The sequence below is a fragment of the Salvelinus sp. IW2-2015 genome, linkage group LG1 (assembly GCF_002910315.2).
Source record: "Salvelinus sp. IW2-2015 linkage group LG1, ASM291031v2, whole genome shotgun sequence".
Taxonomy (NCBI): domain Eukaryota; kingdom Metazoa; phylum Chordata; class Actinopteri; order Salmoniformes; family Salmonidae; genus Salvelinus; species Salvelinus sp. IW2-2015.
In genome coordinates, this window is record NC_036838.1 from 37,314,167 (window position 1) to 37,329,979 (window position 15,813).

General features: G+C 40.4%; 1 protein-coding gene across 1 annotated transcript in view; it reads right to left on the reverse strand.

Annotated features, from left to right (window-relative positions):
- Positions 1 to 1,011: 1,011 nt before the first annotated feature.
- LOC111966771 (beta-1,4 N-acetylgalactosaminyltransferase 1-like) overlaps positions 1,012 to 15,813 on the reverse strand; it is a 29,847-nt gene continuing 15,045 nt past the window's right edge. Inside the window, exons 2-12 of the mRNA XM_023991691.2 lie at positions 14,610 to 14,702; positions 14,168 to 14,390; positions 13,885 to 14,061; positions 13,486 to 13,592; positions 12,877 to 12,914; positions 12,553 to 12,733; positions 12,324 to 12,416; positions 12,002 to 12,189; positions 11,678 to 11,818; positions 7,379 to 7,619; positions 1,012 to 6,780 (exon numbers count right to left, since the gene is read on the reverse strand). Of these exons, the coding sequence (XP_023847459.1) occupies positions 6,563 to 6,780; positions 7,379 to 7,619; positions 11,678 to 11,818; positions 12,002 to 12,189; positions 12,324 to 12,416; positions 12,553 to 12,733; positions 12,877 to 12,914; positions 13,486 to 13,592; positions 13,885 to 14,061; positions 14,168 to 14,382 (1,599 nt within the window). The 5' untranslated portion in view covers positions 14,383 to 14,390; positions 14,610 to 14,702 and the 3' untranslated portion in view covers positions 1,012 to 6,562. The remainder of the gene's footprint in view (positions 6,781 to 7,378; positions 7,620 to 11,677; positions 11,819 to 12,001; positions 12,190 to 12,323; positions 12,417 to 12,552; positions 12,734 to 12,876; positions 12,915 to 13,485; positions 13,593 to 13,884; positions 14,062 to 14,167; positions 14,391 to 14,609; positions 14,703 to 15,813) is intronic.

The following is a 15,813-nucleotide window of genomic DNA, read 5'->3' on the forward strand; positions in this document are numbered from 1 at the left end:
AATGCTAAGCGTGGCTTCAAAGCATGGAGACACGCTTCTAACCAAATTGGACAAATCAATCACTGTTCACCTAGGACTGTGCATGAGGATCAGAGGTATGCACATGCATCCGTATCCTTAGAGGTTTGGTGTTTCCAAAGGGCATTGAAAATACATTTAATTTTCATCTATAACAATACGCACAACCCAGTATTTACACATCAGTAATGACAAAGTGTTAAGTATAATATTTCACCTATCCACATATCAATATATTCATGTATTCCATGTGCACACATATTTCATAGATATGTCATTCAGTCTCCTCGTCTTAGGCAGGGGCAGAAACTACAGACACGTTGTTTTTCCTTCCACAACTTATTGCATGTGATATATAACATGAATTGCTGGCTAATGAATCAGTGGTCTAAATACTTAATGAACTTTAGAGCATCTGTACTGTACTCTCTCTTGTCCACCACAGCCACAGAAGCAACATGTTTCTCTTTTAACTGATTCCAGCTGATTTGCACACCAAGGTAGATCCAGAGGCTGGAGCATCAAATCCTTCTAGATTAGAATAGACAGAATTAGAGAAACAGAAATCAAAAATGGAAATGAACTCTCACTTGTGTTCTCCCAGATCAAAGATGTGGAATTATTTACCTTCTTGCAGTTTGATCTTCAAATGAGAAGGTAAAAGAAGAGAGGGAGACATACAAGGGAACACTACAGGTGGAAAGGCCTGTGTTATGTCTGATGTGTGTGTATTTCTTTCCTAAAATTATTATAAGAAAATCTGGTGAATGACTTGAGTTTTCTTCTTTCTTCTGCTCAGAAGATGGTGAGAAAGTGGTAAATCCAGACCTAAGTAGAACACCCCATGCCATGTCATTCATACTAACATAGGTGTACAGGATGTTGAAATGTTTATGGATGGATACATTTTTAAAGTTGATTTTCTCTAACTCAGAAGCTTCCTTTTTCTATACACCAGAACACTCTACGAAATGTTGGATGAAATCAACACAGTACCATGCATCAACGGTATCTTTTATCAGACTTTACAATCATGTTTAAATGAAAATAGAGTTATAATGCAGCAGGTTGTTGTAATTATAGCTGTCAGATTGGAATATTCCGACCAGTGGTTCTAGGGAGAAGCAGGCAGAAAAAAATTTAACCAACATCCTCAGTTGAACAATGGAAATCACTGTCCAAATCCCTTCAACTAATTTAAGTCAGAGAGTTGAATTCAATCAAACCCTACATTACGCAGTGTCTTTTTTTACGAACTACTGCCCCCACACACATGCAGAACACTTCTCATATTGAAAACTGGAAGCATCTGCTTGGGGAGTCTATCTGGTATTAGTCACAGACATTACTCATGGAAGAGGACCTACTGCCTACATAGGCTACTGCAATCAGAGTTGGACTGAATTCAGATATCACTGAGTGTTAAACATCCACTTTCAGGGGAGAAAAATCTAAAGCAGACATATCACACAAAATGTTCTGTTAAAATATTCCTCTATTCAAAAAGGACAAAATAAAAAGTTATCTAATCTATTTCTGGCAGTGGTAGTTCATAACAAATGACTGTCCACAGAAATGATTTTGTTTGATTTTAAGAAACAATATTCCGATGCAAGGGGGCCATCTTGTGGTCATGGTACAAAATAACATCATGTAATCCTGCTGTCGGCATGGGCATGGCCACACCACAGATACAACCCTTGGTAGAAGAACTGTCAATATAAAATGTTTTGCTGCCTTGGTACTTCGGTGTGACTGTGACCATTTCTTTATCATTCATATCATCACACTGTGTGTCATCCTAACATTGTCTCTCCAAACATTTTTTTCTGCGTTATACTCATTCGTACAGTGTTTCTACTGTACCTTACTGAGTCTCTAAACTCAAACGGTGTCATTCTTACCATTACTCTTTCAATGTGTGTTTATTTCCATATAGAAATGAGCACTTTGGTCAAACCAACCCTTCTGTTCAAGGCAGCATATACAGTGCCTTCAGAAAGTATTTAGACATTTTGTTGTGTTACAGCCTGAAGATAAAATGGCTCACACACACACACACAACCCCATAACGTCAAAATGCAGTTGTGTTTGCATAAATTTGTACTAACTAATTAAAAATGAAAAGATTAAATGTCTGGAGTCAATAAGTATTTAACCCCTTTGTTATAGCAAGCCTACGTAAGTTCAGGAGTAAACATTTGCTTAACAAGTCACATAAGTTTCATGGACTCTGTATGCCATAATAGTGTTTAACATGATTTTTGAATGACTACCTCCTCTCTGTGCACTAAATAAAATAAAATAAAGACATTGAATATCCTTTTGAGCAAGGTGAAGTTATTAATGACACTTTGGATGGTGTATCAATACAACCAGTCACTACAAAGATACAGGCGTCCTTCCTAACTCAGTTGCCAGAGAGGAAGGAAACCGCTCAGGGATTTCACCAAGAGGCCAATGGTGATTTTAAAACAGTTACAGAGTTTAATGGCGGGTGATAGGAGAAAACTGAGGATGGATCAGCAACATTGTAGTTACTCCACAAGACTAACCCAATTGACAGAGTGAAAAGAAGGAAGCCTGAACAGAATACATTTTTTTCCCAAAACATGCATCCTGTTTGCAACAAAGCACTAAAGTAATACTGCAAAAAATGTGACAAAGCACTTTTTGTTTTTAAAACAATACAAAAMATTACTGAGTACCACTCTCCATATTTTCAAGCATAGTGGTGGTTGCATCATGTTATGGGTATGCTTGTAATCGTTAAGGACTGTGGAGTTTTTCAGGATAAAAAAATTAACAGAATGGGGCTAAGCACAGGCTAAATCCTAGAGAAAAACCTGGTTCAGTCTGCTTTCCACCAGATACTGGGAGATAAATTCATCTTTCAGCAGGACAATAACCTAAAACACAACACCAAATCTACACTGGAGTTGCTTACCAAGAAGACAGTGAATGTGGCCAAGTTACAGTTTTCACTTAAATCTACTTGAAAATCTATGGCAAGACCTTAAAATTGTTGTCTAGCAATGATCAACAACCAATTTGACAGAGCTTGAAGTATTTTGAAAAGAATAATGGGTACATTTTGCACAATCCAAGTGTGGAAAGCTCTTAGAGACATACCCAGAAAAACTCACAGCTGTAATTGCTGCCAAAGGTGCTTCTACAAACTACTGACTCAGGAGTGTGAATATTTATGTAAATTAGATATTTTCTGTATTTCATTTTCAATAAATTAGTGAAAATGTCTAAAAAAATCTTTTCACTTTGTCATTACGGGGTATTGTGTGTACTGTAGATGGGTGAGAAAAAAAGATTTAATCCATGTTGAATTCAGGCTGTAACAAAATGTGGAATAAGTCAAGGGATATGAATACTTTCTGAAGGCACTGTAACAATGCAATCAATCTCAACTCCCATTAAAAGGCATGCATGGACAGAAGCGTTCCTTTTTATGATGCTTGGAGTAGAAAACAGAGTGGGATAGACCCCAGATAGACATATTGCAGCAGACCAGGAGAAATAGGGATATTGTTCCGAGGTTAGATCCCAGATCAGATGGATGAGCATCATTCTCCTCAAGCATGGGCCAGTCAGGGGTGACAGTGACACAGAGGGTTCTGGGTAAGGGACAGTGGTCGAAAACTTTTACTTTTGATCCTTAAAAATATACTTAAGTATCAAAAGTAAAAGTATAAATAATTTATATTAAGCAAACCAGATGGCACAATTTTCTTTTTTTCCCTTTTTTTTAACGGATAGCCAGAAGCACACTCCAACACTCAGACATAATTTACAAATGAAGCATTTGTGATTCATGAGTCCGCCAGATAAGAGGCAGCAGGGATGACCAGGGATGTTCTCTTGATTAATGTGTGAATTGGACCATTTTCCTGTACTGCTAAGCATTAAAATGCAAGTACTTTTGGTTGTCAGGGAAAATGTATGGAGTGAAAAGTACATAATTATTTTCCTTATGAATGTAGTGAAGTAAAAGTAAAAGTTGCCAAAAATATAAACAGTAAAGTACAAATACCCCCCAAAAACTACTTAAGTAGTACTTTAAAGTATTTTTACTTAAGTACTTTACACCACTGGTAAAGGGCAGGAAAACAAATCAAACAAAATATATAATTCAACCTCAAACCACCTGGAAACCCTTTGGCACAACCAACCAGGGTGAATTAACCACACATTTAGAGTCTTGAATGTGTTCATCTTCCATGTGCTGTGTCTGAGAGATTCTCACATGCTAAGAAGTGTCCTCTCTGCTGACTGTCAATCCCATCCTCAGTATCCTAAGTCCCCATTTGGCTGACCCATAGAGCTCAGTCCAGCTCAAACTGTATAGTAAAAAGGGAATGACAGACTACACACATCTCTGATCTCTTAGCAAGCGGCTAATGCTACTTCTTCCTTTTCCTAAAAGTCAACCAATTGTGCCATCGATAAGAATTCAGCATCTTTTTGTTCTCTGTCTCTTTAACAAAAGGACTCAGTGGCAAGGCGTCAGATAAGATTTGAGGCACAAAACGCACATACACTGCATTCGGAAACTATTCAGACTCCTTGACGTTTTCCACATCTTGTTACGTTACAGCCTTATTCTAAAATGTATTAAATTAGTTTTTCCCCTCAATCTACACACATTACCCCATAATGACAAAGCGAAAACAGGTTTCAGAAATGTTTGCAAATTTATATATAAAAAAACAAAACAGAAATAGTTTATTTACATGAGTATTCAGACCCTTTGCTATGAGACTCAAATTGAGCACAGGTGCATCCTGTTTCCATTGATTAAATTCAGTTGATTGGACATGATTTGGAAAGGCACACACCTGTCTATATAAGTTCCCACAGTTGACAGTGCATCTCAGAGCAAAAACCAAGCCATGAGGTTGTAGGAATTGTCCATAGAGCTTCGAGACAGGATGGGGTCGAGGCACAGATCTGGGAAGGGTACTAAATTTATGCACCATTGAAGGTCCCCAAGAACACAGTGGGATCCATCATTCTTAAATGGAAGAAGCTTGGAACCACCAAGAATCTTCCTAGAGCTGGCTGCCCGGCCAAACTGAGCAATTAGGGGGAGAAGGGCCTTGGTCAGAGAGGTGACCAAGAACCAGATGGTCACTTAGACAGAGCTCCAGATTTCCTCTGTGGAGATGGGAGAACCTTCTAGAAGGACAACCATCTCTGCAGCACTCCACCAGTCAGGCCTTTATGGCCAAACGGAAGCCACGCTTCAGTAAAAGGCACATGACAGCTCGCTTGGAGTTTGCCAAAAGGCACCTAAAGGAATAGATAAGATTCTCTGGTCTGATGAAACCAAGATTAAACTCTTTGGCCTGAATGCCAAGCGTGACTTCTGGAGGAAACCTGGCACCATTCCTACGGTGAAGGATGGTGGTGGCAGCATCATGCTGTGGGGATGTTTTTCAGCAGCAGGGACTGGGAGACTAGTCAGGATCAAGGGAAAAATGAACAGAGCAAAGTACAATAGAGATCCTTGATGAAAACCTGCTCCAGAGCGCTCAGGACCTTAGACTGGGTCGAAGTTTCACCTTCCAACAAGACAACAACCCTAAGCACACTGCCAAAACAACTCAGGAGTGGCTTCGGGACAAGTCTCTGAATGTCCTTGAGGGGCCCCGCCAGAGCCCGGACTTGAACCCGATCGAACATCTTTGGAGAGACCTGAAAATAGCTGTGAGGCGACACTCCCCATCCAGCCTGACAGAGCTTGAGAGGATCTGCAGAGAAGAATGGGAGAAACTCCCCAAATACAGGTGTGCCAAGCTTGTAGCATACCCAAGAAGACTAGAGGCTGTAATTGCTGCCAAAGGTACTTCAACAAAGTACTGAGTAAAGGGTCTGAATACATATGTAAATGTGATATTTCAGTTTTGTATTTTTAATACATTTGCAAACATTTCTAAAAACCTGTTTTTGCTATGTCAATATTTATTTTACTAGGCAAGTCAGTTAAAAACAAAATATTATTTACAATGATGGCCTAGGAACAGTGGGTTAACTGCCTTGTTCAGAATGACAGATTTTTACCTTGTCAGCTCGGGAATTCAATCTAGCAACCTTTCGGTTACTGGCCCAACGCTCTAACCACTAGGCTACCTGCCGCCCCAATATGGGGTTTTGTGAGTAGATTGATGAGGGGGGAAAAACAATTTAATACATTTTAGAATACGGCTGTAACGTAACAAAATATGGAAAATGTCAAAGGGGCTGAATACTTTCCGAATGCACTGTAAATGCCTTAAAATTCTCTCTACCTTGAGTTTATAATCAAGAGTACACAAGTGAAGAGCAAAGTTAAGAGAAATGACAGCTTTGCTCTGTTTGGATGACAATCCCTCTAGAGTGAAACAAGCAAGGCTGTTTTTAAGGGGAAGCATGTAATGTGGTTGTCTAAAATCTTATCTGATGGGACACATCGGGCGAGGGCTTCTTTGGCAACTCAGGAAGAGCAGGAATCTTGAACGAGAGGAGAAGCTACAGGTAAAAAACATGACATTTAATTGTGAGTCAAACACTGGAAGTGGTTCTTAAAATAGAGGAGGCCGTTTTTGGTGTGTGTGGCGTCCGAGGATGCTGGTGGGTAGCGGAACTTGGCGTAAGTCTTGTCACTCTCTGATTGGCTGACCCAGGGAAGCTTGATCTTGGTGGCGTGATTGACGATGACATCATCACAGGATCCCACGTGAAGTGAGCCAAGGCCATCGATGAAAAACTCTGTGAAAAGAACCAATGGGTCAGAGCAAAAGGAAAGAGGTTTGTTTTTATGCTGAGGGCACTTCAGGTATCACACAATTTATATGAACAAATGCAACTCACCAACATGAGAAGAAGCAATCTTGTTCCCTCCTCAACCTTTTGGATAACTGTTCATTACTATTAAGACTGCAAAAAGGGGTTTTGTGGTTTTGTGCCCAAGTATCCAAATGTTCTCTTCCATTTGGTTTTGAAGTACTGTTACTTATATGACCTTCTTCCAAATGTAGATGGTGCAGCTCAGAGGTTAAATTGGGAATTCAGAGGTGGAGGAGCACTATTTGGAGGGGTTAGGATGAGGGTTGAACCAGTGTTGAACACAAGGTTAGGGTTATGTCAGGATTAGTGTTAAGGTTATGGCTAGGGTTGAACCAGGTCGTAGACATGAAGCTAGGATTAGGGCTGGGGTTAGTACTTTTGTCCTGCTTTCTATCCTACTCCTCTTTGGACCAATAAGGTGCAGGAGCCCAGCTCCAGGAAGCTCAATTTAACCACAGGTGCAGCTGATGTTATGGACAGGTACACCCTGTGTGGTGCTGTGCTCTGGGGCCATACTCACCCAGGTGGGCCACTCTGGCCAGGCGGGGGTCGAAGCCCACCTGCTGGACCTTGTCTGTGCGGGCCAGGAAGAAGTTGATGACCCCGTCAGTGACCACACAGTTTGGGAAGCCCTGTATGATGTGGTGGAAGGCCCTCCGCATGTGCAGACAGTCGCCCTCCTCCTCCTCCCCTGGCTCAATGGAGATGGTCTGCCTGTAGGTGGCAGTGTAGCCTGTAGCCTCCCGCACTGCACCACCCACCTAACACACACACACACACACACACACACACACACACACACACACACAATGCATTAACTGATCCTGACACACACACCAGATTTTCACAAATACTGTGTAGTGTGTACAATGCATAAACAAACATTAGGGATACTTTCAATTGTCTGAAATTGATATTGAGTGCATGCTGTAGTGATTTGATATACAAGGAAACCGATGGAAACCTTTGGACCCGTTGGATCACTTAATTCCAAAGTACACAACAAACAAAATTAAAATAAGAACCAGAAAACTGAGAAATATCTGCCTCTGTTTTTCTGGCTGTGCTTTTGTGGGCCGAAGAAAGAACTMATTAAAAGTGTACACCAGACCAGCTGCTGACATGTGTAACCCATAGACTTCCCTCTTAAGAGCTGGAGTCCCAGTCTATGGCACACAAGAGGTCTATTCTATTCCCCCAGCCCATAGTAAGGTCTCGGAGTTGGATTCGGGCTCCAAACAAAACCCCCTTCATTCAGCCTTAAGTGGGTGTCCGATTTTTGGGCTTCTGTGTTTACTTTATACTTTTGTGCATGCATAATATTGCTGTGGTGTGCATGTGCTACAAAGCAAGAATATGCCTGTATACATCCAAACAAAACCCCCTTCATTCAGCCTTAATTGGGTGTCCGATATTTGGGCTTCTGTAGCATTGGATTTTCTTCCTCTCCAGTTTTTGGAACACTTCACATGAAGATTCACTTGTGGATTCAAATTTTCATTATGATACACTCACACACAGTGATTTTAACACACAACTACATTGTGTGTGTTCATTTTATACAGTAATTATTATTCAACATGTCCATATTAGGGATTTGAACTCACAACCTCTTGGTTAACAGKATGCCGGTCATCCTGTTACACCACCACGTCTGTGTCAGTAACTGATTTCATCTATATTCCTACCGTTTGGACTATAAAGTACATCTCAGCTTTGTTAATAATAAACTCAAGAAAAAGTATTATTTATCATAGTGATTCAGGTGTAACATTAAAAGCAGACTAATATGCACCACCAACATAATACAGCTAGACAGAAAACCCTCAAATTGAAGAAATAAATACATGTAATCAATGGAGACAATAGTCAGAACTGAGAATAACTGACAGTTCGCACAAACGCATATATTTGACCATGCCCGAAAAATATTCTAATGCACCCCTCCAGTACATTACCCCCACCTATAATTTAAAGCGCAGTGATGATCGTACTTTATATTCAGAATATTAGGTCAAAAAATGTCCCATTATACCTACAAGGTATCGAACTGCACATGTGTACCTGTGAAGTGCATCTCTGACCTTTTTGTATCTCAGAAAACACTAGTGTACTCTAACCATAACATGCATGAACCTGGTGGCACTGCAGAAACATTGAYGCACTCCCACCCAATATGTTTAATCCCCAAAGAATGAATGTATGCTCTACAATGTAAAGTGTCCTTGAGCACTGCTAGTTTTACGTTACTGTTACGTTGGCTGTGATAATTGGACAATTATTTACTTGATTCTGGGAGGCTTTAAGCAAAGTGCAGAAATGCATTCTTGCCAATAAGTCTGTGGCCTATAACTCTTTCATGCTGACAGATCTGGCAGTGTAGCTGCACTGTAACATGACAAGTCCCAGTTGTGGTCACGGTACAAAATTATACAATACTTTACAGTAAATGGAATCAGAATACAGCAGCATACTATAATTTTATATAAATAACACCATGTTTTCGTATACATTTACTTTGTTTTTACTGCAACTTTGGGAAAAGTGCAGAAGTGTATTCTAGCAATAAATATACAGTGCCTTCGGAAACTATTCAGACCCCTTGACTTTTTCCACATTTTGTGGAAAAGCCTTATACAGCCTTATTTCTAAAATTGATTAAATAGTTCCCCCCCCCCCTAATCAATCTACACACAATACCCCATAATGTCAAAGCAAATGCTTCTTTTTTTTTTGATCTTAGCAAATTTATTACAAATAAAAAAACTGAAATATCACATTTACATAAGTATTCAGACTCTTTACTCAGTACTTTGTTGAAGTGCCTTTGGCAGTGATTACAGCATCGAGTCTTCTTTTGTATGACGCTTGGCACACCTGTATTTGGGGAGTTTGGATGGGGAGCATTGCTGCACAGCTATTTTCAGCTATTTTCACGTCTCTCCAGAGAAATTCGATCGGGTTCAAGTCCTGGCTCTGGCTGGGCCAACAGAGGACATTCAGAGACTTGTCCCGAAGCCACTCCTATGTTGTCTTGGATGAGTGCTTAGGGTCGTTGTCTGGTTGGAAGGTGAACCTTCACCCCAGTCTGAGGTCCTGAGCACTCTGGAGCAGGTTTTCATCAAGGATCTCTCCTTTGCTGAGGATTTTCTATTTATTTAATACCTTTTATGTGGAAAAATTCAAGGGGTCTGAATACTTTCCATTATATCCACATAATACATAGCCCATCTATAATTTAGCCCAAACAATTACCTCTCCCCCTACTGTATTTATTTATTTATTTTGCTCCTTTGCACCCCATTATTTCTCTCTCTACTTTGCACATTCTTCCACTACAAATCTACCATTCCAGTGTTTTACTTGCTATATTGTATTTACTTCGCCACCATGGCCTTTTTTTTTCCTTTACTTCCCTTATCTCACCTAATTTGCTCACATTGTATATAGACTTATTTTTCTACTGTATTATTGACTGTATGTTTGTTTTACTCCATGTGTAACTCTGTGCTGTTGTATGTGTCGAACTGCTTTGCTTTATCTTGGCCAGGTCGCAATTGTAAATGAGAACTTGTTCTCAACTTGCCTACCTGGTTAAATAAAGGTGAAAAAATAGATATATAATTGGTGGCGCAGCAAGAACTTCAGGTAGCTAGCAACCAAGAGGTTGTGAGTTCAAATCCCAAGTGAGGTTGAGTCCCAAGTAATCAACATACAGCATCATACTGTCCTTTCACATTAACACCTTCATTTAGTTGTAAAAATACAGTGTCATGGTATMAWTTTTTTTTATTTTGCCTCCCCATGTTGTCACATTTATTTCACATGAGATTGGGTTTTCACATGTGCTCACATGTTGTCATGTGTACAGTCGTGGCCAAAAGTTTTGAGAATGACACAAATATTAATTTTCAAAGTCTGCTGCCTCAGTTTGTATGATGGCAATTTGCATATACTCCAGAATGTTATGAAGAGTGATCAGATGAATTGCAATTAATTGCAAAGTCCCTCTCGGGGAACAAAACATCGATATATTTTTGGTCCATGACCAGGAATCTCCCCAGACCTTAATCCCATTGAGACCTTGTGGTCAATCCTCAAGAGGCGTGTGGACAAACAAAAACCCACAAATTCTGACAAACTCCAATCATTGATTATGCAAGAATGGGCTGCCATCAGTCAGTTAATTGACAGCATGCCAGGGCAGATTGCACAGATCTTGAAAAAGAAGGGTCAACACTGCAAATATTGACTCTTTGCATCTTCATGTGATTGTCAATAAAAGCCTTTGACACTTATAAAATGCTTGTAATTAAACTTCAGTATTCCATAGTAACATCTGACAAATATATCTAAAGACACTGAGGCAGCAGACTGAAAATKTATATTTGTGTCATTCTCAAAACTTTTGGCCACGACTGTAGTTTAATGTTATCACATGTTACTTCACATGTTGTTACGTGATTAAATGAGATCACACGAGATCATGTGTTCATGTGAAATTCTTGTGTTTTTTACATAAGGGTCAGCAAATTATGTCACCACCAAAAAACTCAAAGGAGGATGGGATTGCAGTCCCATGCTATATTAAAATCCCTAGCAGCAATACAACACACCTGGGTTCAAACACTATTTGAAATTATTTCACCTGTGCTTAATTGAGCTTWCCTGTTGCAATGGAACCAATTGAAAAGTCTCAAAATGGCAAATCCTTCTCTCTTCAGGCAGGCTAACACAAAAGCTCAAAGTATTTGAAATATTTCAAATAGTATTTGAACCCAGGTCAGCAATACAGTATGGCACGGCCTGTGCCCCTCACCAGATCCAGGGTGGTCTTCTCCAGTACGTCCACTAGTTTCTCCAGCTTGGTGTTGGCCGTGAAGATGAAGTCATCATCCACCCACAGCAGATATTTAGTGGTCACCTGGGAAACAGCTAGGTTCCGTCCTGCAAACCAGCCCTAGTTGTTGTGGCAGAGAACAGGATGTGGGACAGAGGAAGCCAAAGCAGCGATAGGACAACTAAGGAAATCTTAGTCAAGTACTATTTAAGCAAACAATGTTATTGCTAGACAAAAACAATACGYGACAGGTACACTGGTTCCTATACATTAAAAAGAGGCAGCAGTKTWWAAAAAAAAWACCTTTCCAAATGGCATGATGTAATGTTCGATGTAGGGGCCAGAGACAGTCTTGGGGTTTTCGCTGTCATCAGCTATTACTATGGTGACAGTGGGATAGTATYGTCGCACGCTGTCGATGAGATCTTGGAGCTTGTCATAGCGCAGGAAAGTTTTGGTTGCTATCGTAACAAGGGCACTGATGTTGTATTCTAGATTGGGAACAGAGAGAGACAAAGTTAGGGTCTTTGACATTACACGTTGATCTCCGATGTGATTTTGGTTATTTTTTAGTAAGTGTTGTGCTAWTGTGAGATGCAGTCGACAGTTGTATTTTTCCACATACCCCCTTTGGGTCCTGTGTTGTAGAGTTTTGGAGTTACACGATGGCGGATCTTGATGGTGAACATGGCTTGGTGTCCCTCGGTCTCAAACTGCACTGAAAGACATAGCGAGAGTATTTTCAACCTCATTACCACAAATATATTACAGACAGTATTTGGTGTAGATCTTTGTTAATGGACACAACCCAGAAAGTAGTAGTACATCAGAAAGTCAGGTGTGTCTGGCCTCACCTGTGTCTGCTGTACTAGGGTGGAATAGTGTGTTGGTGTAGGAGACAAACTGTAACTGCCGGTTCAGGTTGGGCAGCAGGCTGCTCATCAGGGTCATGTGCATCTCCCCGTCACCTTTGACCTTTACCCCCTCAACCTCCGCTGCCACATTTAACACTCCCAGGGTGGAGGTGAAGTTGACCTAAGAAAGAAAATAATTAAGAGGGAGACAGGGAACAAAGATAAAGCAATAAGGAAATATGCCGTTTTTTACTTGACAAAGACCAGACAGATGAAATAGTACTGGAAATAATAACTCAAACCAAATATKATCAGTCTACTTACTGTGTACAGCTCTCTGGGAAGGTCTTGTAAGGCAAGTCCTGAAAACATATGACATATATTTACTGGCATATTTGATTAAGCTGCTGGATGTTCATCCAATCCAAATACACCGCATCAACTGTCAGCTGGAGTAAACATTTTCTCTGKTGTGCAACAAAACACTATTCTCTGCTCTAAAACAGTCTTCCAGAGCAGCAGGTTATCAAGGTAGTAATAATGGTAATGGTGGAAATAAAGGTTGTCAGCGGTTGTAATAATAGTACATGTTAGATTGTTGGAACACTTACTGTCTGTCTCTTTAAAAGACTATGAGTTTTACCTCCCTGTAAGAATACCCTGATGAAGGTCATTGGAGACCGATACGTTGGTGAATAAGATCTATTAAACTGTTGTAAGCATCGAGATTACTTGTGCTTGAGTTTTTTTTGTTTTATGTATTGTTGTAAGAGGACAGTCTTTCCCTGAATTTGTAGCTTCATCTAACTACACTTCTCTTTCTGTGCTTCCCATATTATACCAGGTTTCCTTGACAATTACGTTTTTAAATATCAAGGGACCTTCCCGTTTATATCAAGGTAAAACTAAACTAATCCCTGTTATAAATCAGACCTGGGATGAGTATGGTTTTGAGCGGCCGTACTTCCACCCCCTGTGTTGGGTACTGCAGAGGATTGTTGGCCTCGGCCACAATGAGCATATCTACAGGAGTCTGAGACCTGGAGGGGGACAAATACACATCAGGTTAATAATCACTATTCAAAGCTATTACAGCTAGAATGAAGCTTCATGAACTCTATTAGGCTATTTGTTTCAAAGATGGGGTAATGTTGACATCATATCCTTCAAAAGACCTACAGCAAGTTTAACCTAAGCCTAAGAATGTACAAGCTTGGAAATGAATCACATGAAAGGACAGACACAGCAACTTCCCCTAGTGTAAGGAATAACTAAGATGATATATGGGATGTCCTTTCAGTTCTGTGCTGGTATACAGTCCTGTGCTCTCACCTCATCTGGAAGCCCTGGAACTCCTTGGCCCTCCGTCTTTTCATCTCCTCCAGCTCAGAGGCATCAAAAGCAGTGTGCAGGGGGTGTGCCGACACCCGTGGGAACAATAGCTGGGCAAAGGGCAGGTTCACCCCACCACTCTCACCCTCACACACGCACCCGTTACGTGCCAACAGACTGGAGAGAGATGAAAGGGACAATAGGACTCCATCAATTAAATGACAACGAAAATGACAATGAAATACAATATCGGAATTATTTCAAAGGCTTATTTCAAACTGACCTTGCAACACTCTCCTTCAGGCGATAGGGGATGTTGGCAGATCTTTGGTCCGGTTCTGGGAGCCTCTCCTCCAGGTGCCTCTCTACTATAGGCCCTGGTCTCTGGCGGACATCCACTGTGGTGTAGGCCCTGGTGGGCCAAGAATGGAGGAGGGCCACCACCAACACCACTGATGCCACAATGGCCAACAACACTGTCTTCCTCAGGGAACGCATCCTAAAAACTGGCACAGCACACAAGGACAAACAGGAAYGTGCTGCGGTCACCACCTGCTTTGGTGGTGAAGTCCAACAGGGAGTGATCTGAGGTGACAAGATTAGCCTAATTGCTGGATGAATTGAATGCTGTATCTTCAGATACACATGACATCTGATTTAACATTCTAAACAATTTTGTATTTGTTATACACCCATTACAGTAAAAGAGAGAGCTGGTATCATACCCTACTGCCTGTATCCACTCAGAGAGAAGATGTCTCCTGTAGGCCATGGCATTCCCCAAAATCCCATAATGAACAGGTAAGGACTTTCCCCATCTGCAAAGCAATAACAAATCAGTTAGGTTTTTTTCAGCAGGATAACGGAATAAACTTTTCAGGAAATTGTATTAAAAATGTCCCAGTGAACAATATTAACATTGGTGAAAATAAAAACAATAGATTTAGATGGGAGGAAACTGTAACATTTAGGTACATCAAAGATAAGGATGTTTAGCAGATATGATGGCCTTTCATAGTGATAAAGAGCTGTTAACACAACCGTCATCAATACCATTCAGTTAACAGCGGAGAGATGCTGAGCAACATCTACAGCAGGGGGAAAGACAAGGCTCTACAATGAGGCACAGGAGCCGAGAGATATAACACTTTTCAGGTTGGTGATATTTTTTATGATAATTCCTAGTGTTCAGATAATCAAACAATTCTAATGACTCAGTTTTAAAAACAGACATGAAAGATCCCTCTGGGTCATACTTAGGTCGCTACATGACCTACTTCCTTTGAAGAATGCATCTACTGTAGCGATATCCCACTTCTGACACCAGTGCAGTGAATTCAGGGGTCGCTGTGACTGATGATGAAATATACAAGCCTCATTGAATTGGCTCATATGAGGCTTGGATGTCATAATCGTCTRTCAGACTATCATGTCTCTGTGGCGGTGAATTATGTTACAGTTTACAGTAAAATTACAGTAAAACAGTTTATTGCTAAAATTATATAGCCACCAATTCCTCACGTTTTTCTCCACCAGAAATGATTGCCTATGGGTACCTTCATGTGTGTGTAAAATATTACTATTCTCCAATTTTTAATTCATACATATCCATTGTTTAGCTGGAATGGAATGTTTGTATGTTGTATATTCGACTGTGATATGTGGTTCTCACCTAGCCATCTTAAGATGAATCACTAACTAAGTCAGTGTCAGCTAAATGACTAAAATGTCAAATGTAAATGTTTTACATACAGATCTCATATTATTGTATTGATTATATGTCACGTTCCTGACCTTATTTCCTTTGTTTAGCCTTGTTTAGTTGGTCAGGACGTGAGCTGGGTGGGCATTCTATGTTATGTGTTTCTATGTTGGGGTCATTGTTTGCCTGATATAGTTCTCAATCAGAGGGCAGGTGTTTACGTTTCC